At 44.0% G+C, this 27,788-nt stretch overlaps 1 protein-coding gene and 1 pseudogene across 2 annotated transcripts; both read right to left on the bottom strand.

Moving 5' to 3' along the window:
* Positions 1–427: 427 nt before the first annotated feature.
* LOC311129283 (protein adenylyltransferase SelO-1, mitochondrial-like) lies at positions 428–7,856 on the bottom strand (annotated as a pseudogene). Its single transcript has 9 exons — positions 7,853–7,856; positions 6,563–7,025; positions 5,133–5,320; positions 4,527–4,704; positions 4,121–4,251; positions 3,511–3,835; positions 2,789–2,974; positions 2,260–2,416; positions 428–643 (listed from the first exon to the last, which is right to left on the bottom strand). The product of its transcript is annotated as a protein adenylyltransferase SelO-1, mitochondrial-like (transcript).
* A 3,108-nt stretch (positions 7,857–10,964) lies between these two features.
* On the bottom strand, positions 10,965–12,056 carry LOC311129427 (tetraspanin-7-like; the record flags this gene model as incomplete). Its single annotated transcript, XM_084161709.1, has 1 exon — positions 10,965–12,056. One exon carries the CDS (start codon positions 12,054–12,056, stop codon positions 10,965–10,967), a length of 1,092 nt encoding a protein of 363 aa, XP_084017835.1.
* Between the last annotated feature and the right edge of the window lie 15,732 nt (positions 12,057–27,788).

Here is a 27,788-nt window from a genome sequence, read left to right as displayed (position 1 = left end):
ATATCTCTGCAATGATGCATACACTACATGTTGTGTGTGAAATAATCTAAATACATGCAAAAGTCAAGTGTGTGTGTGTGTGTGTGTGTGTGTGTGTGTGTGTGTGCGTGTGTGTGTGTGTGCGCGTGCGTGCGTGCGTGCATAGACACACAGTCAGGGTGCTCCTGGTCTCTCCAACCCAGACAGGTCACTGTTTTGACTGATTACCTGAGTCTTCATACACCATCAGTTTATTCTACTGATTGACATCCAGGAGCACTCTGAAGTATACAACTACCTCCCTTGACATTAACCCAACTGACTAGGAACAAAGAGGAGGGTTCCATCATTGAAAAGTGTAATGGACCTAGAACAGTGCCCTGAGGGACACCATCTACATCTTTCTCCACTGTCAGTTGAGTTTTGGGGTCAGGAGGCACTATGATGATCAGGTGACACAGATCTCTCGTGCCCACACAGGAGGCTTGCTGTCATATGGGACACCATTTTGGTTTCCAGCTGTCCTCCCCTCATCCTTCCTTCCCTCTTTGTCTTTCTCCATCCCTTTCTCGTCCCTCTCTCCAAATGTTTTAGGCCCACCAGGTAGTTCTGACTCAGGTTGGGCAGAGAAGGGGTTCTCTAGAACTTTTAGAACTCTGCGGACCTGAGAGATTGAACAAGAGTTGATTAAACTTAATGAGCAATGATATATATACAGGGTTCTGTACTAACGGATTACATGTAACAGGGATTACGTAATCAGATTACAAAAATGAAGTAACTAATCAACCCAGTTTACTAAAAAAATTAAATAAAAAGTTACTGTTAGTCTTAAAAACAGCTGAATACATTTTGGATTACTTCAACTAATAAGATGTGGGCTGCAAGTGTTTGACTCAAGCACACTGAAATGGGTCTTGCTCAAGGGCACATCAGATTTTTCACCCAGTCGGCTTGTGGATTCAAACCAGCGACCTTTCGGTTACTGGCCCAACTCTCTTAACTGCTAGGCTACCTGCTGTTACACAGCCCAGAAGTCACCTTTCAGTGTTAATGGAAGCTTTTCCCTTCCGTTCTAATCTATTTTAAATCTCCAAAACTGCCAAGTTCTCTCCTTGGTTGCTTTCCACAGAAAACGTTTTAAAAACTAGAAACGTCAGACCCCCACTTACTGAAAACTGAATCATCCCAAATTTCATCAGGATTTTTGGGTCAAAAGGATAATTTTGATTAATCAACACAGCTCCATCCTGTTCATTTCCCAAGTACTGGGATGACACACATGACAAATCAGCTGCTTACTCAGCTAAACCTCTAGTTTCAGTGGAAATGAGTACACTAAAATCTACCTGTCTGACTTTTCAGACAGATCTACGTGTTTTGCAAACTTAGAATAGTCTACATTCAAAGAATTTGCACAATTGATCATCCAACTCATGAAATAATCGGATTACTATTGGATCCGTTACATCTGTCTATTGATGTCTTTATCATGCTAGACTGTTATAGGTCAGACATGGGTGGGTCAGACATTCATGGTTGGGTCAGACATTCAAATGAACATTTCCTCTTTTACTGGCCACAATCTGCTTGGTGGCTGGGTGTAGTAGGCCTATTGATGAGTGTTGGGAATGCTTTCCCTGGAACTTGACAGTGAAGCTGACCTTTTAGCAGTGATGCAGCAGGCAGCTGAGCCAGCACTTGCCTGAAGATATCTGCAGCATAAACTGAGGAGGCAGATACTGGCTAACCAAAGAAGTAATCCAAAAGTAATCATATTACGTTACTCATTTCGAGAAATCCAATGGATTACATTACTAATTACTTATTGTTATGTAATCTGTAATCAGTCACTGATTACATTTTTCAAGTGATCCACCCAACCATAGATATACAGTACAGTGAGCTCCAAAAGTATTGGGACAGTGACACATTTGTTGTTGTTTTGGCTCTGTATTCCAGCACTTTGGATTTGAAACGATACATTGGCTATGAGATTAAAGTGCAGACTGCTTTAATTTGAGGGTATTTTCATCCATACTGGGTGAACCGTTTAGAAATTGCAGCACTTTTTGTACATAGTCCCCCCATTTTAGGGGACCAAAAGGATTGGAACAAATTCACTTATATGTGTATTGAAGTATTCCTAGCAATGTGTCACTGTCCTAATACTTTTGGAGCTCACTGTATAATATCACTACAAACAGAAAATGCAAAAAAAAATGGATTTCACCATGCATTGATAGCTACAGCGTTTAAAGTAGATACAACATTCTATACCTCTGAGAAGTCTCCATTTTCGGCAGCCTGTATTGCATTCTGGGCAATGTAGTTGCGGAGAACCACGCGTGGGTTGGTGCTGTCCATCACACGGATCCTCTCTTCCTCGATGGTACACACCTCCCTCGTGCCATTACACTCCTTCACCAACCGCTTCCTGGGTCATCGAACACACAGGGGGGATGATGTAAACCATGATTACAGTGTGAAACAGAGGAGGCTGGTGAGGGGAGGACGGCTCATAATAATGAATGGAATGCAGTGAATGGAATGGTATCAAACACATAGAAACCAGGTGTTTGATGTGTTTGAGACCATTCCATTGATTCCGTTCCAGCCATTACTATGAGCCCGTCCTCCCAATTTAAAGTGACACCAGCCACCACTGGTGTGAAACTATACCAAGAAAGTATGGATCAATTCATATATGCTTTAGTATGCAGGAAGCATGCTATTTCTTTCATCAATAACCAAGTAAGTGGTTTTGATTGAGTAGGATCCTCGATCCGGCATCTCCTAACTAACTAACCTGTACTGGCTGACCCAGCGTAGCCAATCCTCTCTCTGCTTTGCCCTCAGCTCATCCTGATTGGTGCTCAGCAGCTCCTTCAGCCTGCTCATCTTCTCCAGCTGATGGGCCACCTCTGGTCGGTCTGTCACCAGGCAAAACATGGCTTGGTTGGTCTGGGCCATAGAGAGGACCATAGCCAGCTCACTGTGTGCAGAGAGTGAGTCAAGAGAGATGTAAAAGATTGAGGGGCTGGATTAAAAACATTAGCTAGGAGAATGGGCAATATAGTGCTAGTTCGCTAATTACTTGGTGATAACTATACGAATATGAATTCATACACTGAGGTGCTACATCTGACATACTTACATTAGCATGTGTAGCTAATATTGCTAGCTAGCTACCTACTTAACCAGACAGATAATAAAAATGTCTAGCAACCTAAAACAGGTCCTTCTGCACTAAAACAGCCTTAACTTACAGATGTAAGTGTGTTGGTGAAGAGAGAGAGAGAGAGAGAGAGAGAGAGAGAGAGAGAGAGAGAGAGAGAGAGAGAGAGAGAGAGAGAGAGAGAGAGAGAGAGAGAGAGAGAGAGAGAGAGAGAGAGAGAGAGAGAGAGAGAGAGAGAGAGAGAGAGAGAGAGAGAGAGAGAAAAGAGTCTGAGTGGGGACTTTATATGTTCGGTTGCTGGTTGAAATAACTTATTGTTGTGCAGAGTTAGTCCCCTCTGTATGTACAGGTACAGTATGCCTGTTTTCTGCACAGTTTGTCCCATCCCTCTCCCCATACCTGTGTTGTGCATGAGCCGCAGCAGCTCAGAGACAAGCTCCTGGTCCTCCGGTTCCTTCCACCTCAGTAGGCCCAGCTTCCTCCTCATGTTGGCCAGGTAGAGGGTCTCGTAGAGAGGCATGAACTCGTCAAGGATGGCCCCTGCCTGGGAGGCATGGAGCTCAGAGCCCAGGGTCTCAGCCAGACGAGCGAGGTTCCAACGGCACACGGACGGCTGGGCTTGGTATGAGTAGCGCCCCCTCCGGTCCGACGCGTTGCACAGAAAACTCTGGGTCGAATCTGGAAGATGGGAAGAGATATGGAGTGTTTACCAATAAGCCCTTATGATTAATCAATTGTGTACCATACATGACCGCACAAATTGCATTTTGTTAGCAAAAATGTATAATAAGGAATTTTAGCTGTGTTCTTTCTACCTAATAATACTGTATATTCAGCTTGCCTATAAGTTATTTTGTGAGTTACATACTCATGATACAAGTTTCCATTTCCTGAATGAATATGTTTTGATGTCATTAGGACATCTTGAAGTTCCTGTTGAAAGGGGAAGTGAGGCAGAAGTACCTGTCCATGAAGCCAAAGGGGCCGTAGTCCACAGTATGTCCCAATATGCTCATGTTGTCTGTGTTGAGGACACCATGATATAAGCCAACACATTGCCACTGGGCCACCAGACGAGCCGTCCGCACTGTCACCTGGAAACACAAGGGGGCGCCACAGAGCACAAATGAATGTAATTTTGTCAGTGTGCACTTCAGGGTGAAATGTAATCCCCCTGTATAGTTTATGTACAGTGCTTGAGAATAATTTAAGAATATTAGCAATGTCCATCTGGTACCATTGTTCATATTGATAATAAGTAACACTATCTCATATTTATTATACAAGTAGCAATACAAAGGGTAGTATAGTCGTCGTATAGTGATACAGGAACCTCACGTTGAAACTGAAGTTTCAGTATGGTCCACACCTCTTTGAAAAATGCTGTGTTCCTCTCTTTGTGGTTGCTGTGGTTTCGTTGGATATCAGGGTAAAAGGTGTCGATGATGTAGTCCACTAGCTGAGCCCGAATGTCGTGGCGCCCTGGACTGGGACCCTGTCGGCCTGAAAACTCGTCCCGAGACTGAAAGATTTCAAAGGAGCCGAACCTGCACAAGCAAGTCATCATTCAGTAACAAAAGCAGAGTTCATGGCTAGCCAGCTAGTCAGCTAGCCAGCTAGCCAGCTAGTCAGATAGTCAGCTAGTTAGCTAGCCAGCTATATCCCAATGCTCTTAAATGAATTATTTTCCTTGTCTTCTCTCACCTATGACCCTGATACACCACCTACAATAAGAAGGCTATCACAGTAATATAATATAGCCAAATCATCATATTCAATGGCTTCCTCTCTCTACCACTGAGCACTTGACAAGGGAGAGAAATATTGTATAAATCCATCCATTCCATTCACCTTCCTACTGTGGTCATCATGAAGGAAAGGAGACAAGGAAAGGAGGCCATTGGTACATATTGTAACAAGGACCCTGTATCTCGCTACATTGAGAGGAAGAGGGGAACCACCAATAACTATTCACCTGATGAAGGAGGGGGCGATGCGCAGGACCACCGAACGCCTGACCATTGTTGAGGGGGTCTCTGTTGACATAGAGGTCCGATGTCACCAGAGAGGCGGCACGGGTGGTGGGGATGCCCAGGGCGGCCATGGCCTCGCTGCACAGGAACTCCCGGATGCTGGAACGAAGGACCTTCCGTCCGTCTGACTCTGAGGAGGATGAGAGAAGAGGAGGAGAGAGGAGGAGGAGACGAGAGGAGAGAGGAGGAGACGGGAGGACAGAGGAGGAGAGAGGAGGAGAGAGGAGGAGATGGGAGGACAGAGGAGGAGAGAGGAGGAGAGAGGAGGAGATGGGAGGAGAGAGGAGGAGATGGGAGGACAGAGGAGGAGAGAGGAGACGGGAGGAGAGAGGAGACGGGAGGAGAGAGGAGGAGATGGGATGAGAGAGGAGACGGGAGGACAGAGGAGGAGAGAGGAGGAGACGGGAGGAGAGAGGAGGACAGAGGAGGAGAGAGAAGGAGACGGGAGGAGAGAGGAGGACAGAGGAGGAGTACAACCATAACATGGATTAGGAATAATAATAAAGGAAGGATTAGAAATGGTCCTCTTGCCAGGAAATAGTACTACCAGCTGTACTGGCCAACTTCTGTTTGAAATGACTTATTTTTACAGTGTAGTTAGACCTAAATGTAACGATGTAAAGAAATTATGATTCTACGTGACTACATGCACATGATAGCTGTGAAACAAAGATAAAGTGTGACCAAAAGGTGTATTGGTCCCGGAATCAATTATGAGTGATAGCTATCTGAAATTCATAAGAGTATTGGTCTTTGGGTACAAGTCTTGTGTGCAAATCCAAAGAATAGAAGTAGACCTACTCAAGCAGTAGTACCATTCACTAGGTGGGCCTGGCACAATTCAGATGCCTGTGCATTGTTTAGCACTGCAGAAGGAGTTGAAGTGTGCCAAGAAGTTGATCTCTTAAGCAACTCTGCAGCTGTTGTGCAATTGCCTCACATGCACATGACTCTAATCTAGGCATGGGAGACTTGGCTGGGATGCCAGATCCATTGAGTCAGCAAATTACTATTGTGTGCCTTTGCATGGAGGAACATTCTGGAACATACCCCTACATTCATGCATGTTTACAGACTTCCAAAACGATGTCCTACTTAGCCTACTGCTAAAATAATATCATATAGGCCTAGTGAATGACAAACAATGAGGGAAGAGTGCATACAACCAATATTAATCTCGTAAAATTAAGCATAGGGCCTGGGCTGTAAATGATACAACTGTCAAAATCTGTGCAGTTGCCATTTCAGGCCTATTGTAGGCTAATTGTCGGTTGTGATAGGTTTATACAAAAAACGCGGACCTTCCTTGAAAACCTATTAGGCCTAGGCAGTAATACCATTCAAAACGTATTGCAAAAATAAAAGCTGTTACCTGGAGTAAGGTGTGACACCTGCACCCTTCACCTGTATTTCCCATCGGCCACATGGGTTGTCACGCTGCTTGGAACCGATTTGGTCCGCAGGTGCTTCCACCTCACCAAGGTAACACAGCTGTCCAGCAAATAGTCCAAACTGATGACCACAGTAACAATGCGCAGCCGGCTCCGTGCCCGGTAAAACTTTCAAACCGCTCAAATATTCAGGACCGAGTGGGTCGTCAAATATTTCCTCTGCGTCTAGCCCAAGCAGAGCGAGTGCTGGTCCGGATACTGCAACGCAAGTGTGGTTGATAAGAGGTTGTGGCTGGACTCGGGAGAAGCATGCTCCGCTGACCGTTCGTGACCCTGGTTCTTTGGAGGAGTCAAGTGGAAGTTTTTTCAGTGCAACATTGTTGAAAGGTAGGCGCTCGAGAGATGAGGATGCAGAGCCTTCCGAGTCCATGCCGACAGTGACCACTATAATGGTCAACAGAGTTCGGGTCGGCCAGTTAGTCGTGCCCGGCACGAAAGAAGTGCTCTATAATCCACTCATAGATTTAGTTTATGGCAACTCTCTCTCACACTGACTGGATCATGGTTCAAAACAGTGAGTGGAGCTTATTAGTGCACTATTCAAAACCAGCCTACATAGAAAGTCGTTAAAGTCTCAATTTGACTCACTTGAAGGTTGTCATTATGGTAATCTGACATCCCTCTAGTCTATTTTGCCTTGGTTAAACCAGATTGCGATTATTAATTGCCCGATGGAGTAGGCTACAATGCTCAAATAAAGTATTATTCTACAGTGAGCTTTCAAAGTGTGTGTGCATGTGCACGTGTGTAAACTCTGTCGTAGCCGGCCGCGACCGGGAGACCCATGGGGCGGCGCACAATTGGCTCAGTGTCGTCCAGGGTAGGGGAGGGAATGGCCGGCAGGGATGTAGCTCAGTTGGTAGAGCATGGCGTTTGCAACGCCAGGGTTTTGGATTCGATTCTCATGAGTGGCCAGTATAAAAAATAAAATAATGTATGCACTCACTAACTGTAAGTTGCTCTGGATAAGAGCGTCTGCTAAATGACTAAAATGTAAATGTAAATGTAAATGTAAACAAGGTATGCCTGGCTACATATGTGTAGCTAACTGTGTGTGTAGCTTTGTTGATGTCTGTGAATGTGTGTGTGTGGTTTGTAATGTAACCTTTTTAATTGCCAATAATATAGACCAGGGCACATTATTGCTTCCTTGTGCAGGAGAGTATATCGCTCTTGTCTCATAGGGTTTTAATGAGATGTCATATAGGTACCCATAATTCAACACTGTGACTGTGTCTGACCAGAGCGGCCCAGGCGGAATCGACCATTCCCGATGCTGAGGATTTAACACTCAGGTCCACTTCCAGCACGGGTCCTGGTCATAAAATAAAGGCCAGCTAGCATCCAAGGCTTTTAAAATGCAGATGGAAGCACTATGCCTGCCAATCTGTGAAGCAGGAGATACATTTGGCAGTTTATATCTTTAAAGAGGAAGCACTGGGGAAGGACTACCTGGATTAGTTTTTGGGCAAAATGGTGGGATATGACTATGGAATTTGTATCATATAGGTAGGCGTAGTTGATAAAATACAGTATAGGCATTTGACACAATTTGCCACTATCATGCATATTCCCTGCATGCATATCAGCTTAAATGTATACAACAGCAAGTCATATATACCATCACAAAATACATAAAGAATATACACTACAGATGGTTTATAAAGAGTTGCAGAACATCAACACACACAATCAATTTTCAAAGATTCACTCAGCATATAATTATGTGTTTGGAGTGTAGTTTATTAAAGCAAAGAGCTCACCGTCGTTCTTTCCTTTGAGTATTTGAGTGAAATGTACTTTCCGGTGAGTATATTTTTGTATACAGGAGTTGTGTTTATCAGATTATGGCCACATCAACATGAGTAGTACAGTGGTGTCATGTGTTTGTGTCTCTCATGTCAAGAACAACCAACAGACTGTGAAGTACATCCATTCTCTGTCATGAGGTATGACACAAATATTTTGTTAATCAGTCATGAGGTAATGTCTGTGTGTCGATAAGCATTAGAATAGATGTTACACATTATAAACTGGGTGGTTCGAGCCCTGAATGCTGATTGGCTGACAGCCGTAGTATATCAGATCGTATACCACGATTATGACAAAACATTTATTTTTACTGCTCTAATTACGTTGGTAACCAGTTTATAATAGCAATAAGGCACCTCAGGGGTTTGTGGTATATGGCCAATATATCACGGCTAAGGGCTGTATCCAGGCACTTCGCATTGCGTCGTGCATAAGAACAGCCCTTTGCCGTGGTATATTGGCCAAATACCACACCCCCTCGGGCCTTATTGCTTAATTATAACACGTGGAACACAACACAGTGAGTATTGGAGGGTAGAGGATAAATGGTGATTGTGAGATCACATTAGGGAATGTACTGATCCATTGGGTTGTACACAAGATAAATTAGGGGGCGGGTGTTGAAACAACCTATAATGGGAATAGATGTCCATTACAAATGATTAGGGGAAACAAGACATTTTGAAGACAGTTCCCCCGCCTACAAAATCCCTATTTAATTCCTGGTTGTATAGATGGTTACTTTTTGTATGATAGACTTCCATTGGTCTGAGTTACTTCATATTCAATATCAAATCGATGTCAATTGCCATTCTTATTGCAGTTTGATTAACAACAATGCACCTTGTGAGGAATTGCGATAGTTATTTTAAAAAATGAATCACTGAGGTAATGATGATTTTAAGGCTGTCAAGTACGGCTTCATGCTTATGTGACAGCCCAACCAATACACTATATCTGTGTCATGCCAGTGCCTTGGAACCATTACAGAATTGGTGTGTAGATGAATTTGTGTATATGCTAAATATAACAAAGTGGTTATTGTCACAGTAACTTGCAAACCGAGACCAGAAAAGGATGATACATTCCCATCATAATACACCAAATGGAGGTAAATGATCACATTTACTGTCACCAATACAGCCGAGGCTGCCCCTCCTCCTTGCTCGGGCAGGCTTCGGCGTTCGTCGTCACCGGAGTACTAGCTGCCACCGATCGGTGTTTCTGTGTTACACTAGTCTTGTCTTTATAATTCACACCTGTTACCCATTAGGCTTATTTGTTTCCCTATAATTACCTCTGTTTTCCCTCCTGGGTTTGTGCGTGATTGTCCGTTGTTTTACGTCATTTGGTGAGCTGTTGTTCTGCTCTTCCCTGCGTGGAGGGTTTGTTATGGTTTACTTTTGTTTAGTAAATCCATTCATTTTCTCAGTTCTGTGTCCTGCGCCTGATTCCGTTTCACCACTTCACCCAGACGTTGACATTTACATTATAGACATCGATCTGGTCTTTTCAAAAGCTTAACCTGACAATTTATCACAGAATGTTGGGAGTGTATCATCATAAGATGAATATGTATCACAAAATATAACTGCACAAACACTTAAAACATTTATACAAAGGTATACATGGAACTAGACCTGTCTGCTGTAGCAATTTGGACATTAGACATCTTCCATAATGGTCAACTGACTGTCAAATATTGATATACAAGACAAATATCACCAAACTGAAAATGGTATAGTCAGTACACTCTTGGAAAAAAAGGTGCTACCTAGAACCTAAAAGGGTTCTTCGGCTGTCCCCATAGGAGAACACTTGGAAGAACCCTTTTTGGTTCCATGTAGAACCCCGTTCCACAGAGGGTTCTACATTGAACCCAAAAGAGTTCTATCTGGAACCTAAACTGATTTTCCTATGGGGAAAGCCAAAGAACCCTTTTGGAACCCTTTTTTTCTAAGAGTGTATGGTCAAGTCTGACAATCATACTGTTAAAATATAACAGTAAATATTACATTTCTCTGTGCCAGATTATTTACAAGAAACAACCAAATTAGTTATTATGACTTATAGCACAGAATAAAATAACACTTTGTTTCACTGCACATCTTGTTAAACAGTCGCTCCACACATGTATATTACAGTATATGTTCAGTCTTCACATTTCTTAAAGGGGCATGTTCATAAACAGCAGGCAGTATATTTACAGTTATGTCAATTGCCGGTCTTCACAGATGTCCATGTATATACAGTAAATACCTCAGGATTGTTGGTCGGAGAAAGAGATGGTGAGTGGATGTGAAAAGGAGCAGGTATGTCACAGCTAACCTCGTTCTTGGGTTAAAGTAGTGACACTACACTGTCAGAGACAGAATAAAAAGATATGTCCTCCATTTTCCTCTTCCACACACAATCCCAAATGTGAAGTTAGAGGCATTGTACAGTCCAAATGGTATTACTCGCCGATGGGTTGATCCCTAGTCAAGGTCCAGGGTTGGCCCACTCTCTTTATTAGTGTGCGACTGGTCGGTGCGGTCTTGGTTGCAGGTGGTTAGCTAGTAGACAGGCCATGGCGATGCCGCCTAACTGGGTGAAGGCTAGCCCTAGCACGGTGGCAGCAATGTGGAAGACGTTGTCGTTGACAAAACTGAAGACCTTCCGGAAACATCCGTGGGGATGGATCCCAGCAGCCGCGACCCCTTCGCTGCCCACTGCTGGTAAGGGTCGGTTCCTGCAGCCCTTGCGTCGCACGCAGCAGCTGTCGGGTAGCGACACAGAGGAGCCGTTGCCCATGGGCGAGAAGGCTGCGTCCTGATTGGCCCAGTCGGAGGTCAGCCAATCGCGCCAGCCCTCGGCCCCGCAGCACTCTAGCACCCTCTGCAGGCTATCCAGAGCGTTGGAGCTGCCCTCGTCTTCGCCATAGCCTGCCACTGCCCGCTGCAGTCCGCTACGGAACCCTCCGGCGATGTCCTCGCGGTAAAACAGGCCCGAGAGGCCGGCGGCTAGCCCTGCCATCAGTGCCGCCAACTGGATGAAGCCATATGCCCGCAGCACGAAGGGTAGGTTGGCGGCCACTCCCAGACAGCCCAGGAAGCCCCAGGCCGTGACGGTGGCCCCCGTAGCCAGAAGGATGAGCGGGGCGTTGGGGTAGCGGTTGGCCGACAGCAGCATGTAGTCGGCCAGCGATACCTGGGCCCACACGCCCAGGGTGAAGATGGCCAGACCGGCCGCCCAAAAGAGGCAGCTGAAGGCCAGCAGGGCCAGGCGCAGCAGGGGCATGACGCCTACTGGCCGGCAGCAGGGTAGGGGTCCGCCCGCGCGGGGAACTGGGGGCGCCATGGAGGCCTCGGAGCACAGGGACAATGAGAGGCGCTGTTGCTGCTGCAGCTGTTCCTGGTGTTCCTGGTGTTGCTGCTCCTGGAAGGGCGAGAGCAGGTACCCGGGGAGTGCCGAGGGCCGCCGAAGCCCAGTAGAAGTGTTGAGGAGGCTCAGCCCTCTGGGAGAAGAGAGCCTCCGCGCCGCTAGCTGCTCACGTTCCCAGTCCACTGCTCGCCTGGGGCTCAGCCGAGCGGGCAAGGAGTCGTAGGGCAGTGCACAGCTCATGATGCAGGTTCAGGCTTTATCTACCTCCCTTTCTTGCTCACTCTCTTTCTTTCTCTCTCTCTCTCTCTCTCTCTCTTTTTCTTTATCTTCCCCTCTCTCCTCCTGTTCTCCCTTGTTTCTCCCTATGACGCAACCCCTCCCCCCTTTCTTTATGACTGGCTGTTAACCCCCCCCCCCCCCCCCCCCCCGTACCCCCACTTCACCGTAAATCTCGTTGACGGAGGCGTCGTGTTGTGGTGTTATCTGCATCCGCAGCCCCCCTCTTTCTGTCTTATTTATCTGTTTATTTCGGGCATTCCTTCCACCTGCGTGGTCACCAGAGCTCCATGTCACTATGGTGAGTGCCGCATCCTCTCGCTCTATGGTCAGCGACAGAGGTGTTTATGATGGCTAGGACTCGGAAACCACCCACGCACCCCCTCTCTCGGTGCGGAGGAGTCACCCCCTCTCTCGGTGCGGAGGAGATTTTAGTACCTACTCTGGTCGATTTGTAGCATCAACGAGCCGGCAAGAAAGTCCCCTATTCTGGTATGTGCTGTATTTTGTGAATATCATCCCAATAAAGACACATGCACTCACATGTAGGATATTCTGTTGAGATAAGGCAAGTGGCTGACAACCATTTTGTGAACCAATATCAGTCCAGGACCTATATGGACCACTGTACTTTATGGCACTTGGAATGGGATTGGATGGCGATAAAAACTAACGCAACTAGAAATACAGTATATTAGATCTGATCAACTGTATTAGATAACGAAACACAATTGGTTACACGTCCTTACATAGGCTATATAATTGTTTTGTTGACAATAGCCTGACCATTCCCATAATATCCTGCAAAATCCATGCAAATCAGAGGTCCCAGCAGAAATTCTGCTACAAATGATATGGTGTCAAAGGAGAGGCATGTCCCCTACCCTTCCCATAGATATTAGCAATCATTACCAAAGTTTGCTTTTGTTTAGCTGGCGTGCTATAGCTTCAGTTAGTTTGTCATACTAGCTTCCATTTTTCGGAACATCTGAGTAATTTACAATGAGATTACAACAACAGTCCCTTTTGGATCCCCTCTACCCTCGCAATACGCTTCAGCCATTTTGTGAACAAGTGCATGAAAAGGGTAATGTTTTAATTGGAATTAGTCCGGAGGTGATTTTGATAGTCAATGGGAAACCAAATTCAGCTGAAGGGTTTGGTGGGGTAATGGGCTTAATGGCCTGACTGCCATTAACAACATCGAACCATTAGCCAAGGTAAAAGTCTCAGTTTGATGTCATAGCCCCACCAATATATCATGGTATATCCTCCATCTTGGGCTTCCTGGACACATTAATATACTTTCCCCTATGAGTTTGCTGCAAATGGCACTGACCCTAATGTTTTATATCTATTTTTCAGAAATAGCATTTGTTTACAGTGTTTAGTCATGAAAGAGAGGAAATAAGCTAAATATAGACTCCCAATTCATGGACCGAAGATATCTCCTTCTCTCAGGTGCTGTTAAATGGTAACCCGTTGTCCCCGGCTGGAATAAGTGCATCCCTCTAAGACATTGGTCATCCTCTTTCTCCTTCTGCGTCACACACACACACACACACACACACACAGAGACACACACACACACATATACACACACGCACACACACGCACACACACGCACACATATACACATATACACACACACACACGCACACACACACATATACACATATACACACACGCACACGCACGCACACACATATACACATATACACATATACAGATATACACATATACACACACGCACACGCATACACACAGAGACACACACACACACATATACATACACGCACACACACGCACACACACGCACACATATACACATATACACACACACACGCACACACACACATATACACATATACACACACGCACATGCACGCACACACATATACACATATACACATATACAGATATACACATATACACACACGCACACGCATACACACGCACACACACACACATACACATGTACACACACGCACACGCGCACACACACACACACATTTACACGCACACACATATACACACACACATGCGCACACACACACACAGACACACACACATACCACACACACACACACATACACATACACACACCAATCAGGGTTCATTAAAGCCCCTTCCGCTAATTAAACACATTCGCGCAATGAAGGCATCGTTTGAAAAGGACAACCATCCATCAGGGGAGAGGGGCAGGGAAAGGGGGGTGCCAGGGGAGAGGGGGAGAAGGAGGAGGAGAGAGGGGCAGGGGAGAGGGGCACACCTTGGAGGGCCATTTACAGTTTTTTTCAATTGCTAACAAGCATCGGTCAATACTGAAGCCACTTTTTCAAAACTCTTCACACAGTCTGCATTACCAACATACATCTTGGCCAAACAGTTAATCTCACCTCCAAAACTCACTCAAACCACCAAAACATTTAATACATGTCTCAAAATAAACTTGTTCGACCATAACACTGGCAACAATTCTCACTCAGAAAGCATACATTGTCACTCGTAACACACTTACCTAAAAAACAATAACAACAGGGAGCATTACATAAATGATTAACTTTTCTCTTTGAAGTTTGAATGATTTTTCACATAAATCAGTATTTCATTATAGAATAAGAATAACACCTTTTCACTTTATTGACTGTACTAAAGTACAGTGAGGGAAAAAAGTATTTGATCCCCTGCTGATTTTGTACGTTTGCCCACTGACAAAGAAATTATCAGTCTATAATTTTAATGGTAGGTTTATTTGAACAGTGAGAGACAAAAAAATCCAGAAAAACGCATGTCAAAAATGTTATAAATTGATTTGCATTTTAATGAGGGAAATAAGTATTTGACCCCCCCTCAATCAGAAAGATTTCTGGCTCCCAGGTGTCTTTTATACAGGTAACGAGTTGAGATTAGGAGCACACTCTTAAAGGGAGTGCTCCTAATCTCAGTTTGTTACCTGTATAAAAGACACCTGTCCACAGAAGCAATCAATCAATCAGATTTCAAACTCTCCACCATGGCCAAGACCAAAGAGCTCTCCAAGGATGTCAGGGACAAGATTGTAGACCTACACAAGGCTGGAATGGGCTACAAGACCATCGCCAAGCAGCTTGGTGAGAAGGTGACAACAGTTGGTGCGATTATTCGCAAATGGAAGAAACACAAAATAACTGTCAATCTCCCTTGGCCTGGGGCTCCATGCAAGATCTCACCTTGTGGAGTTGCAATGATCATGAGAACGGTGAGGAATCAGCCCAGAACTACACGGGAGGATCTTGTCAATGATCTCAAGGCAGCTGGGACCATAGTCACCAAGAAAACAATTGGTAACACACTACGCCGTGAAGGACTGAAATCCTGCAGCGCCCGCAAGGTCCCCCTGCTCAAGAAAGCACATATACAGAACATCTGAATGATTCAGAGGAGAACTGGGTGAAAGTGTTGTGGTCAGATGAGACCAAAATCGAGCTCTTTGGCATCAACTCAACTCGGCGTGTTTGGAGGAGGAGGAATTCTGCCTATGACCCCAAGAACACCATCCCCACCGTCAAACATGGAGGTGGAAACGTTATGCTTTGGGGGTGTTTTTCTGCTAAGGGGACAGGACAACTTCACTGCATCAAAGGGACGATGGACGGGGCCATGTACCGTCAAATCTTGGGTGAGAACCTCCTTCCCTTAGCCAGGGCATTGAAAATGGGTCGTGGATGGGTATTCCACCATGACAATGACCCAAAACACACAGCCAAGGCAACAAAGGAGTGGCTTAAGAAGAAGTACATTAAGGTCCTGGAGTGGCCTAGCCAGTCTCCAGACCTTAATCCCATAGAAAATCTATGGAGGGAGCTGAAGGTTCGAGTTGCCAAACGTCAGGCTCGAAACCTTAATGACTTGGAGAACATCTGTAAAGAGGAGTGGGAAAAAATCCCTCCTGAGATGTGTGCAAACCTGGTGGCCAACTACAAGAAACGTCTGACCTCTGTGATTGCCAACAAGGGTTTTGCCACCAAGTACTAAGTCATGTTTTGCAGAGGGGTCAAATACTTATTTCCCTCATTAAAATGCAAATCAATATATAACATTTTTGACATGCGTTTTTATGGATTTTTTTGTTGTTATTCTGTCTCTCACTGTTCAAATAAACCTACCATTAAAATGATAGACTGATCATGTCTTTGTCAGTGGGCAAACATACAAAATCAGCAGGGGATCAAATACTTTTTTCCCTCACTGTATATGTAACAAGAATGATTCAGAAATGCAGTAATTTGCTTCAATAGCCTTTTTTTTCTATATCTTTGCATATAGTACTTTACTTGTGAAAAATAAAAAGTTTAAACAAAAAACTAAATCCTGAAATTCCAGGGCTGCAATAATAATAATAAAAAAAACATCATCAACATGTATAGTATAATCACTCATACTGTACAGTACTGTGAGGGTTCTAGTTCTCCCTCTCTCCTGCATTTGGCCACAAGTTCTCATCAACATCTTATTTATTCTCTGGCGATGCATCTTGGAAAGTATCTTCTGGAATGTCTAATCCAACCCTGGCAGTCTTCAGGAGCAGTGTCTCCACACCCCGCGTTCATGGCATCTAGTAAGGACATCTGGTCATGTGGATGGTGGTCATAAACCTTCCACCTCCACGCAGAGAAAAACTCCTCTATGGGGTTTAGGAAGGGGGAGTATGGAGGCAGGAATATTACTGACGTCCTGGGATGTGCAGCAAACCAGTCTGTGACTGCAGCAGAGTGGTGGAATGCCACATTATCCCAAACAACAACGAAGGTAGGCGAGTTTCTTGCCCCTCTTTCCTCCGCTGGCACAAGTCGATTATGCATATCATCCAGAAAATAAATGAGCCTCTCTGTATTGTAAGGGCCAATGAGTGGTTTGTGTAACAGCAAACCATCATTGGACAGTGCTGCACACATTGTGATGTTAGCTCCTCTCTGGCCTGGAACATCCACGGTTGCTCTCTGTCCAATCACATTTCTTCCCCAGCGGCGTGTTTTTGCCAGGTTGAATCCAGCTTCATCCACAAAGATGAATGTATGTGCGGTTTGCCTGGCTTCCATCTCCATTACTCTCTAAAATACAGTAAATCCACAGTTTTACAGTACTTTACGTTATGCATAGCTGTGTATGTACCCTGTTTGGTTATTGAACAGATATCTTACCTAGACATATTGATACCGGAGTTCTTTCATACGTTCACCGTTTCTCTCAAAGGGTACAGTGTACAACTGCTTCATCCTTATTTTATGTTTCTCTAGGACTCTGGAAATTGTCGTTGTGCTGACCGTATTCACATTCCCAAAAGTGATATTGTCTGTCCCGAATTTCCCGCAGTTTTATTGCATTGTTGCCAATTACCATGACAACAATGGCAATTTCCTGCGCATCTGATAATATTCTTGTCACACTCTGGCTCTGGGACTTTTTATGTTGAGTCAGGGTGTGTAGATTTCCGTGTGTTTTGTACTGTGTTTAGTGTCTAGGTGTTCTCGTTCTATGTTTGGTCAGTGACTCCCAATCGGAGGTAACGAGTGTCAGCTGTCGGCTCGTTATCTCTGATTGGGAGCCATATTTAAACTGTCTGTGTTCACCTTGTGGTTGTGGGTTTTTGTTCTATGTTCAGTCGGTGTAACTGAGGACGTCACGGATCGTGTTTTGTTTTGTCGTGTGTTTCAACATTAAAATCATCATGTTCACTCCCAACGCTGCGCTTTGGTCGTACTTCATAGGCGACCGTGACAATTCTGTCTCTCCCTCCTGTGGGAGGCAACCTTTGGATCCTACTGAAAAACACAAAACAATCAATATATTTCAAAATGTCAGTACATGTAAAAATGTGAACATACTGTATTGTACTGTAATATGTAGTTCAATTATCATTGAAGGATGCACATCTCACCTGTTGTTTTGCCGGAAAATTCGTACTATTGATGCAACTGTTGAACGCTGCAGATTTGGTTGCACCCTTAAACCGGCCTCTCTCAAAGAGAGACCATGGTTTACAACATGGTCAATAATTGTGGCCCTTATCTCATCAGAGACCACCGCTCTTGGTCTTCCTCTCCTTTGTCCTCCACACATTCTCCCTCTCCCTGCAACTCTTCTTTCTCCACCAACCTGTCTTCCTTGATCCATGTTTCCAAAATAAATAATTTCGAAGCTATCCTCTTTTGTCTGTTTGGTAATGAGACTAAAAACAGGACACTTGGATAGGCTTTCAGCTGAAATTGCAATCAGCTGTGTTTGGAATGATTAAATATTCTGCTGAGATTTTCTATACGTTTCAATCTGGTTACTGCAGAAATGCACGACATTTGCCATCATTTTGTTTTTAATGTATTTTTTAACAGTTTTGGAAACAGTGTGTTAGCATTTGAAAACATGTGCTGCAAATATATCGTTTTGCAGGTGGTGGAGTATGAATGAGAAAAGAGTTCATGGATTTCAGAGAATGTGGTCATTGAAGGAATTTTGTGTGAAAGCAATGAAAATGATTCACAGTTTGGTCCGCATACACTTCTGTTTCGCTGAAATTGTGAAGAGTTTTGACAATGTGACTTCAGTTTTGACCAATGCATGTTAGCAATTGAAAGAAACTGTAACTAGTGTGTTCCACCAGTGATGTTGGGGTGAGGAAGGTTCTGTGCAAACCAAGCCTGGAATATTGTCCATGTGAATGGTCATGTCCATGCCATGAGATTCCTCCTATTCCATCGTCTTGAAGAGTGTCTTAATATTACACACCTCACACCCATGTGCCAGTTAGTGTTTGTCACGTTTAGCTTGTGTCTGAATAGACAGCTTGGGCTTATGATAAATATGGTGGAACAAGGGACAAAAAAATAGGACAAAGTCCACAGAAAACCACAGTAGAAAACCACAGTAGAGGGCAGCATTTGCAAAGGAATTCAAATTCCAGCGGAAGTATTCACCTCTTGTTAAATGAAGGAAAAGAGCTTAGATCGATAAACTTTGATTCCTGGCTAATTTTAGCAATGCTGAGTATCATTTCTATAATAGTCACCACAATGTGACTGAAATTGGTTGACGGTTTAATCATCCATTAATTTAATTGAGTTATCTCCACCCCTTCTCTCCACATCTGGCCCAGTCCAGGGTATTTCAGGCAGTGAAACTGTTCAACTGCTAGACTGGTAGCTGTGGGAGTGAAACTGAGATTTACATAGACAGGGCTGGGTGGTTCTGCTTGTCCCAGAATAGAGCAGCACTGTCACCAGATGTTCACTCTGATCCCAGGGGGTTGGAGGTAGAGAAGACTTGGTGAAATATAATTAAGTGTAGACTACACATTGTTGAAATCCATTACTAAAACTTATAATTTAATAAAATCATATTGGGAATTAAACATTGTATGGAAAGTAACTGCTTAGCAGTTTGTGTTCTGAGAGCAGATCTTAGAGGTTTAATATCAAATATCTCTAATTATCATCACTGGTATTGATGCTACAGTATAACAGGCAAGATGACATGCACAACTTAATCTCAAAATAGTTCATTTAGCACTCAGCACTACTGATATTATTCACTATTATACTTTAACATTCAGCTCTAAAACACTAATGTTTCCAGAACTAGCACCATGTGGGGACTCTCTAGCTCCCTACAATGGCTTCTAGACACTAAAGTGACTTCTCCGGAAGGCGGCTGAATCACTGGTGTCGTAGTGGGTGACCCTGCAGGTGTACACCTCTCCCACTACCCAGAGTGCCTTGCTCAGGGTCAAGGTGCTGCTGTGGCTGTAGAGGCCACCTTTCTCTTCTTCTGTGGTGGTCAGGACCCCCTCCGTCACCTCCTCCCGTTCACCTACCAGCTCACCATCGCCCCCTGGGGGGAGTAGCCGCTCAGCAGTCAGGCCAGTGTGGCCGAGCCCCCAGAGAGCTGCTCAGAGGACGGGGGGAGCAGAGACATTGTGGGCCTGACAGAGGGAACAGCAGGAAGAGAGAAGAGAGGAGGGTCAGCTACTACTACTCTATAATGGAATATATTAGGAGAGGAGAGGAGAGGAGAGGAGAGGAGAGGAGAGGAGAGGAGAGGAGAGGAGAGGAGAGGAGAGGAGAGGAGAGGAGAGGAGAGGAGAGGAGAGGAGAGGAGAGGAGAGGAGAGGAGAGGAGAGAAGAGGATAGGGTCAGCTACTACTACTACTACTACTACTACTACTACTACTACTACTACTACTACTACTACTACTACTACTACTACTACTACTACTACTACTACTACTACTCTATAACATTAGGAGAGGAGAGGGGAGAGAATACACTGTGTTATCAGTGAACAAAACCATTTCAGATCAACAACACACACAGGATAAACAACTAGCTACAGTACAGAGAACCACCGAGAACAATGAAACACTGAATCTATAAAGATAAAGGTCAACAAAAAGCTCTGGATGGATTTTTAGACAAAACAATCCATCAGATACATGTATGTTACATTCATGCTCTACAGGTTAGCACACCAAGAGCAACAAAAAACTAGGAGGGGTTTTCCTGGACACAGATGAAGCCTTAGACTAAAAATCACTTTCATATAGTCTGGATACAGTATCATTTAATATTCACAATGTCAAATCAGACATGAAATCTCCATATCAATTTATGTCACATCTACTCTGAGATACAAGCCCAAAATGACCTCAAAATACTATTCAAAACTATAGATGAGATTCATCTTTCAACCATGTCAGTGTTAACATCTACTATGAATACAATTTAAAGTGTCGTTTATATTATAGAAAAAGTAGTTGCTACATCTCAACAGAACAATGAGCTGACATGCAATACTGTATATCAAAATGTGCAACTGTATATCTTTTTAAATGTCACATTAAAATACTTTTATTGTCAAATAAACTAGGTTGTATGTGAACAATTCTCTCACTTCGGTGACTCTGCCCTTTAAAAATCTACCAATCTGTCCACAGTAATCTCTAAAATGATATAGTCTAAAATAAATGTATCTGGAGAAGATGATAACATCTCAAAACGTTGTTACATTTAGTTTAATTTTTCATTCTGGTGAAGTCTTCGTACAAAAACCTCCTTCACACAAGAGTGAGCACCTTCATGCCCACAACATTCTCAGTACCACCCTAATAGTACTGAAGTATTAGTATAATACAATAAGGACTGATACTACTAAAATACTAGTATAATACAATAGGGACTGATAGTCCTGAAGGACTAGTGTAATACAATAGGGACTGATAGTACTGAAATACTAGTATAAGACAATAGGGACTGATAGTACTGATGTACTAGTATAATAGAATAGGGACTGATAGTCCTGAAGGACTAGTGTAATACAATAGGGACTGATAGTACTGAAATACTAGTATAAGACAATAGGGACTGATAGTACTGATGTACTAGTATAATAGAATAGGGACTGAAAGTAGTGAAATACTAGAATAATACAATAGGGACTGATGGTCCTGAAGAACTAGTATAATACAATAGGGACAGGAAGTACTGAAGTACTAGTATAATACAATAGGGACTGATAGTACTGAAGTACAAGTATAATACAATAGCGACTGATAGTACTGAAGAACTAGTATAATACAATAGGGACTGATAGTCCTGAAGTACTAGTATAATACAATAGGGACTGAAAGTACTGAAGTACTAGTATAATACAATAGGGACTGATAGTACTGAAGTACAAGTATAATACAATAGCGACTGATAGTACTGCAGAACTAGTATAATACAATAGGGACTGATAGTCCTGAAGTACTAGTATAATACAATAGGGACTGATAGTAGTGACGTACTAGTATAATACAATAGGGACTGATAGTACTGAAATACTTGTATAATACACTAGGGACTGATAGTACTGAAGTACTAGAATAATACAATAGGGACTGATAGTACTGAAGTACTAGTATAATACAATAGGGAATGTGTTCACACAGTGATACAGAGCCATACAAAAACCTCCCTAAGTCAGACTGCACAGTGACTGTACTGCTACAGCTGGGACCTACTGCAGGTGCTGAGGGGGAAGAGACAGTGACATGGAACACTGGTTAGTGAAGTCAACTTTTAATATGTTTAGATAGCATCATTCAGATCACATGTTCCCCATCATCATCATCATCATGCTTGTGAAAAATTGTTGTCATGGTCGGAAAGTGGACTTATAAAAGTTAAATGAAGTTTTAAAACACACAATACCTGTCCCTATGCAGAGTCAGATCTACAGAAGTAAAAAATAAATAAAGGTGGTGTTACATCAGCTTCAGCCTCCCTAAATCAAATCCCCATATGTACCTCACAACCAAATATTGATGTGATCATCTAGCATTATATTAACTGTTTTGATGATCAGGTTACTGACTGTTAGATCTGTGAATGAGACATGATGCTGGGCTCGAACATTAGACACATTTATGTAGAGACATACACTATACAGTATTATCATAAAGTATAATCTCAATTTTATCTGTCATTAATTACATGATGGCATATCTATTGTTTCTCCCTCCCTGAATCCACCATAGAGGTTAAAACCAGTCACTCCCTTACATCTGGCCCAGTCCAGGGTATTTCAGGCAGTGAAACTGTTCAACTGCTAGACTGGTAGCTGTGGGAGTGAAACTGAGATTTACATAGACAGGGCTGGGTGGTTCTGCTTGTCCCAGATTAGAGTAGCACTGTCAAAACTATCTTTATTTGAACTCAGAGGCAACAAGACATGCACAACTTAATCTCAAAATAGTTCATTTAGCATACAGCATTACTGATATTATTCACTATTATAATTGAACATCCAGCTCTAAAACACTAATGTTTCCTTCACTAGCACCATGTGGGGACTCTCTAGACTCCTACAATGGCTTCTAGACACTACAGTGACTTTTCCGGAAGGCGGCCAAATCACTGGTATCGTCATGGACGATCCTGCAGAAATATAAAACACTGAGCTAAATATATCAGTGATGCTGACAATATGTCAACTCATCCCCTCTCATGTCAAAGCATTCCTTAAGTGATAACACCCATAGGTTCAGACTACATAAATATTCCTTCCCTGTTGCTATGGCAAACAACCTTTTTTGTAACATGTCACACAATAAATTGAATGGACTCCATCTATGTGCAATAGTAATGTATCACATCATTTCAGAATAAATAACCCAGCTTCTGTAAAGTCCCTCAGTCAGGTAGTGAATTTAAAGCAAATATTAAACAATATTTATGGAGATTATATAACATGATTATAACCCCCTAAAATGTTCTGTGGTTCTGTCAAGGCAAAACATCTCTCCTGCCACACCTTTTCAGCACCTTCCCATTCTTTAATTGAACCCAGCTGAGGCTTGTTAACCAATTAAGACCATGATTGACTGGACAATGCTGCTGCTCACACAAACCTCTTCAACGAACGAAGGTTGTGAGAAGGTGACGGAAGCATGGAGAGGTCAGAGATAGCCTTGTAAAATGGGCTAAGGAACAGAAGTTGGGTTTTGGAGAAGTGCCATCAGTGCGTGCTCTGCAAGCAATGTAGCTGATGAAGGTGCGACAAGAGCGTAGTGAACGGATAGATGTGATTGTGGACAGCAAGGAAGAAGGTGAAGAGTTGAGTGTAGTGGGAAGATGTGTGTTGAGGAAGAATGGTGTCAGACATGATAAAGACGAATCTGGACCAATAGTAGTGACATTTTGGAGAAGGTGGACCCTTGCCTTTTGGCAGATCCATTTGTGGTTTTGTGGGTGATTTTTCATCTGACCATATGACATTCTCCCAATCCTCTTCTGGATGATCCAAATGCACTCTAGCAAACTTCAGACGGGCCTGGACATGTACTGGCTTAAGCAGGGGGACACATCTGGTACTGCAGGATTTGAGTCCCTGGCGGCGTAGTGTGTTACTGATGGTAGGCTTTGTTACTTTGGTCCCAGCTCTCTGCAGGTCATTCACTAGGTCCCCCCGTGTGGTTCTGGGATTTTTGCTCACTGTTCTTGTGATCATTTTGAGCCCACGGGGTGAGATCTTGCAGATCGAGGGAGATTATCAGTGGTCTTGTATGTCTTCCATTTCCTAATAATTGCTCCCACAGTTGATTTCTTCAAACCAAGCTGCTTACCTATTGCAGATTCAGTCTTCACAGCCTGGTGCAGGTCTACAATTGTGTTTCTGGTGTCCTTTGACAGCTCTTTGGTCTTGGCCATAGTGGAGTTTGGAGTGTGACTGTTTGAGGTTGTGGACAGGTGTCTTTTATACTGATAACAAGTTCAAACAGGTGCCATTAATACAGGTAACGAGTGGAGGACAGAGGAGCCTCTTAAAGAAGAAGATACAGGTCTGTGAGAGCCAGAAATCTTGCTTGTTTGTAGGTGACCAAATACTTATTTTCCACCATAATTTGCAAATAAATTCATAAAAAATCCTACAATGTGATTTTCTGGATTTTTTTCTTCTCATTTTGTCTGTCATAGTTGACGTGTACCTATGATGAAAATTACAGGCCTCTCTCATCTTTTTAAGTGGGAGAACTTGCACAATTGGTGGCTGACTAAATACTTTTTTTCCCCACTGTATACTGCGTCATCGGTCCAAATCCGCCCCACCTAGTCCAATGGCAACACCAATGTCTAGCGGGCAGATCACCAGAATACGGGCCATACTAATCTGTACTAGCAGATACATGGTACCTCAATACCCTGTTACAACAATACCGACCACTAATTGGATGACACAAAGTGTCACTCTACATTGTGTACACGGTAGCCCGCCCCATTCAATCAATGGGGCCACTCTACTATAAACGCCTGATTGGTGGAGTGCTGCAGATATGGTTGTCCTTCTGGAAGGTACTCCCATCTCCACAGAGGAACTCTTGAGCCGCCTTGCAGTAGAGCCTGCTCTACTAGGGGCGGTAGGGTTTGATAGTCTCTGCGTCACGTGGCCTGCTCTCCCTGCCAATGGCAAGTGTCTGGCCAGCTGTTTCCTCTCCTCATCTAGCTTGGAAAAACGCTCCGTCGCTTCTTTAACAGCTACTCCGACGAATCCGTCGTTAGAGAAGGGGGCGTTCAAGAGCGACGCTCTATCGGCTTCCTTCATAGTCGTCAATGACAACCATAGTTGTCGTTCCACAGCCACCGAAGTGGCCATGGACAGACAGCCGACGCTTGCGTCAGGTGGAGAATAGCGCCAGAAATCACTTCCTCCCTGCCGAGCTCAGTCTTACCCGTCGTTAGACGGGACAGAGAGGCCGCTAGGAGGGCAATGTTTTTGGCTGCTGCTACAGCCTGGGCTCCCAACGTAAAATACTTCTCTACCAGCCGTGCTGTGAGTCGGTCCTTTTGCATAGGCAGAGTGGCCTTCTTGGAAGAGGGCCAGGGACTCGAACCCGGCACGAGATACGCCGCTAGGGTGCTCTCCAGCCTGGGGATTCCCTCTGTGAGGCCCTGTTGCCTTCCCTCCACTCTGGTAAATGGGAGATACGCCTTGGCTGGCGAACGCACCTCCATAGGCGCCTCCCATGAGCCCTCCGCGTATTTAGCCAATGAGGGCATTGCTGGAGCCAGAGGCTCAGCAGCCCTTCATGATCTGGAATACGGGCCGCCCTCCATCATATCCACTTCCGGTACGGTGGGAATGGGGGGCAGTGCTATTTCTAGCCGTCTAGCAGCCCTCTCAATGAGCCCAGGGAAGTCTGAGCGCAGAGAGGCCGCTGCGAAAGACAGGGCTTCTGACCTCTCAGAGCCTGTGTCTTCATCGCCCAGGGAAGAATAAGACCTCTCACTCTCCAAAGGAAAGGGGGTCTTAAAAGTCTGGGTCTTGAGACTGGACTGTTCCATAGGAACGTCCATCTCGTCCCCATCATCCCCAGAGTCAGCCTCTCCAGATGGCGCCTCAGAAGCTGAGGCCAAAACTGAGAGCACGTCCTCTAGGGGAATATCCTCCCTAAAAAATGCACGCTGCTGCTTCCTCTCCTTCAAAGAAAGGAGGGCGCAGCTGGCGCATTTAGGGGGAACGCTGACGCCATCCTTGGCGTGCTGTGCACCCAAACACACAAAACATAGGTTGTGGGGGTCCGCAGCTGTCAAGGAGGCACAGCGGCATTGAGCTCTGAAAATAGCTTTTGGGGGTGGAAAATCTCCTAGTGTGCTCATTTAGGACGACGTCGATGAACTGGAAAATCGACTGCATTTCTTTGTCCTGAGTCTTCTCTTCATCTCTTCTTGGCTTCTTCAGTCTAGTTCAGTCGCTGAAGATAAAGGGAGGCTGATTGAGGGGAAGCATCCCCTTTTATAGGGACACCTGTACTCCTATTGGCTGCAGGTGTGTGCATAATTATGTCTCAGGCTGTTGCTGCCTTAGGGCAGTGGGTAAACCAATAGGAGCAGAGCTCCCCTATGGGGCGGAGCTCCACGATATAGAACTAAGCTATGACATTTAGGTCTGATCATTTTCAAAGAAACTGTGAATCAGGCTTTACAAATATATTTCTATATCATTCAACATTTGACTAAAGTCTAATTATTGAAAGAGACAACGAAAATATTTGTTCCAAAGGAAAATGTTTATTTTCATCTATTAATCAAAGCATCAAAGCAAACATTCCTACAGTATCTAATATATAAAAAAACAGAGCACATCAAATCTAACACTGATAAAACCTCAGTCTACAGAGAGGATTGACACATGAACTCAAGCAAAGCCCCCTGTTAGTCTACATGTCAGTGATCAATAAGACAGAGAACATCTGATCTCAGAACAGAGCCAAAGAAGAGGAACCAACAGCCTCTCTCCACAGGGGTGTGTGACTGAGGGGTCCTACCCAGAACAGTCAGCCCTCCTCAGGGTCTTGGTGACTGGAGTCTGGGATTTCTGCTGGGCGTCACAGGTCACCTCTCCTGCATTGGTCCACTCCTGGGCAGTGAGAGTCAGGGTGCTGCTCCAGCTATACAGGCCGTCTTTCTCCAGGACTGCGGGACTGGCCTCCTGCTTCTTGCTGGTCCCGTCCACTTTCCAGCTTATGGTCCAGTCTGAGGGGAAGCCCTTGTTGGCCAGACACGTCAGTGTGACTGTTGTTGTACTGGACAGCTCCTCACTAGAGGGGGCCAGGACGGTGAGGGTGGGGACACTGTTACCTGGAACAAACAGAACACATCAACTAAGTAACTACATCAAGTACAGCAACAGTAAAAAAATAATATTCAGCAAAGACACATCAAAATAATGTGAAGTGGAAATGCCCTGTAAATATGAATGTAGAAGTTAGATAGTTTAAAAGATGTGGAGAAAACACTAAAGTAATATGATACAAAGCAGATTTATGAACCAAACAAGTATAAAGTGGTTAAATAACTAGAGTTACTAGTCATACGGTGTCAGTTATACATGTCATACAGATATAGTTTAGGAATGGATCTGATCAGAATAGCCTACTCATATTCATAGTATTTTCATCACATATCAGCCTTGTTAGATCATGAAGTCTGTTACAAACATAACTGAGACCCTTTGTCTTCACACTAACAGTGAAGTCTACCATGAACACAATTCAACAATGATGAATACTATATACAATACTATTAAATAGTTATTATATCAGAATTAGGAAATATACAAATCAGACATACAAATAATCCTACAATTTATCATTTTGATTCCATAAATATCTATTTGAAAGAA

This window comes from Coregonus lavaretus (genome assembly GCF_964263955.1).
Source record: "Coregonus lavaretus genome assembly, chromosome: 5".
Lineage (NCBI taxonomy): Eukaryota > Metazoa > Chordata > Actinopteri > Salmoniformes > Salmonidae > Coregonus > Coregonus lavaretus.
The sequence above is the reverse complement of the archived record's forward strand: the minus strand, read 5'-3'. Positions and strand labels throughout refer to the sequence as shown.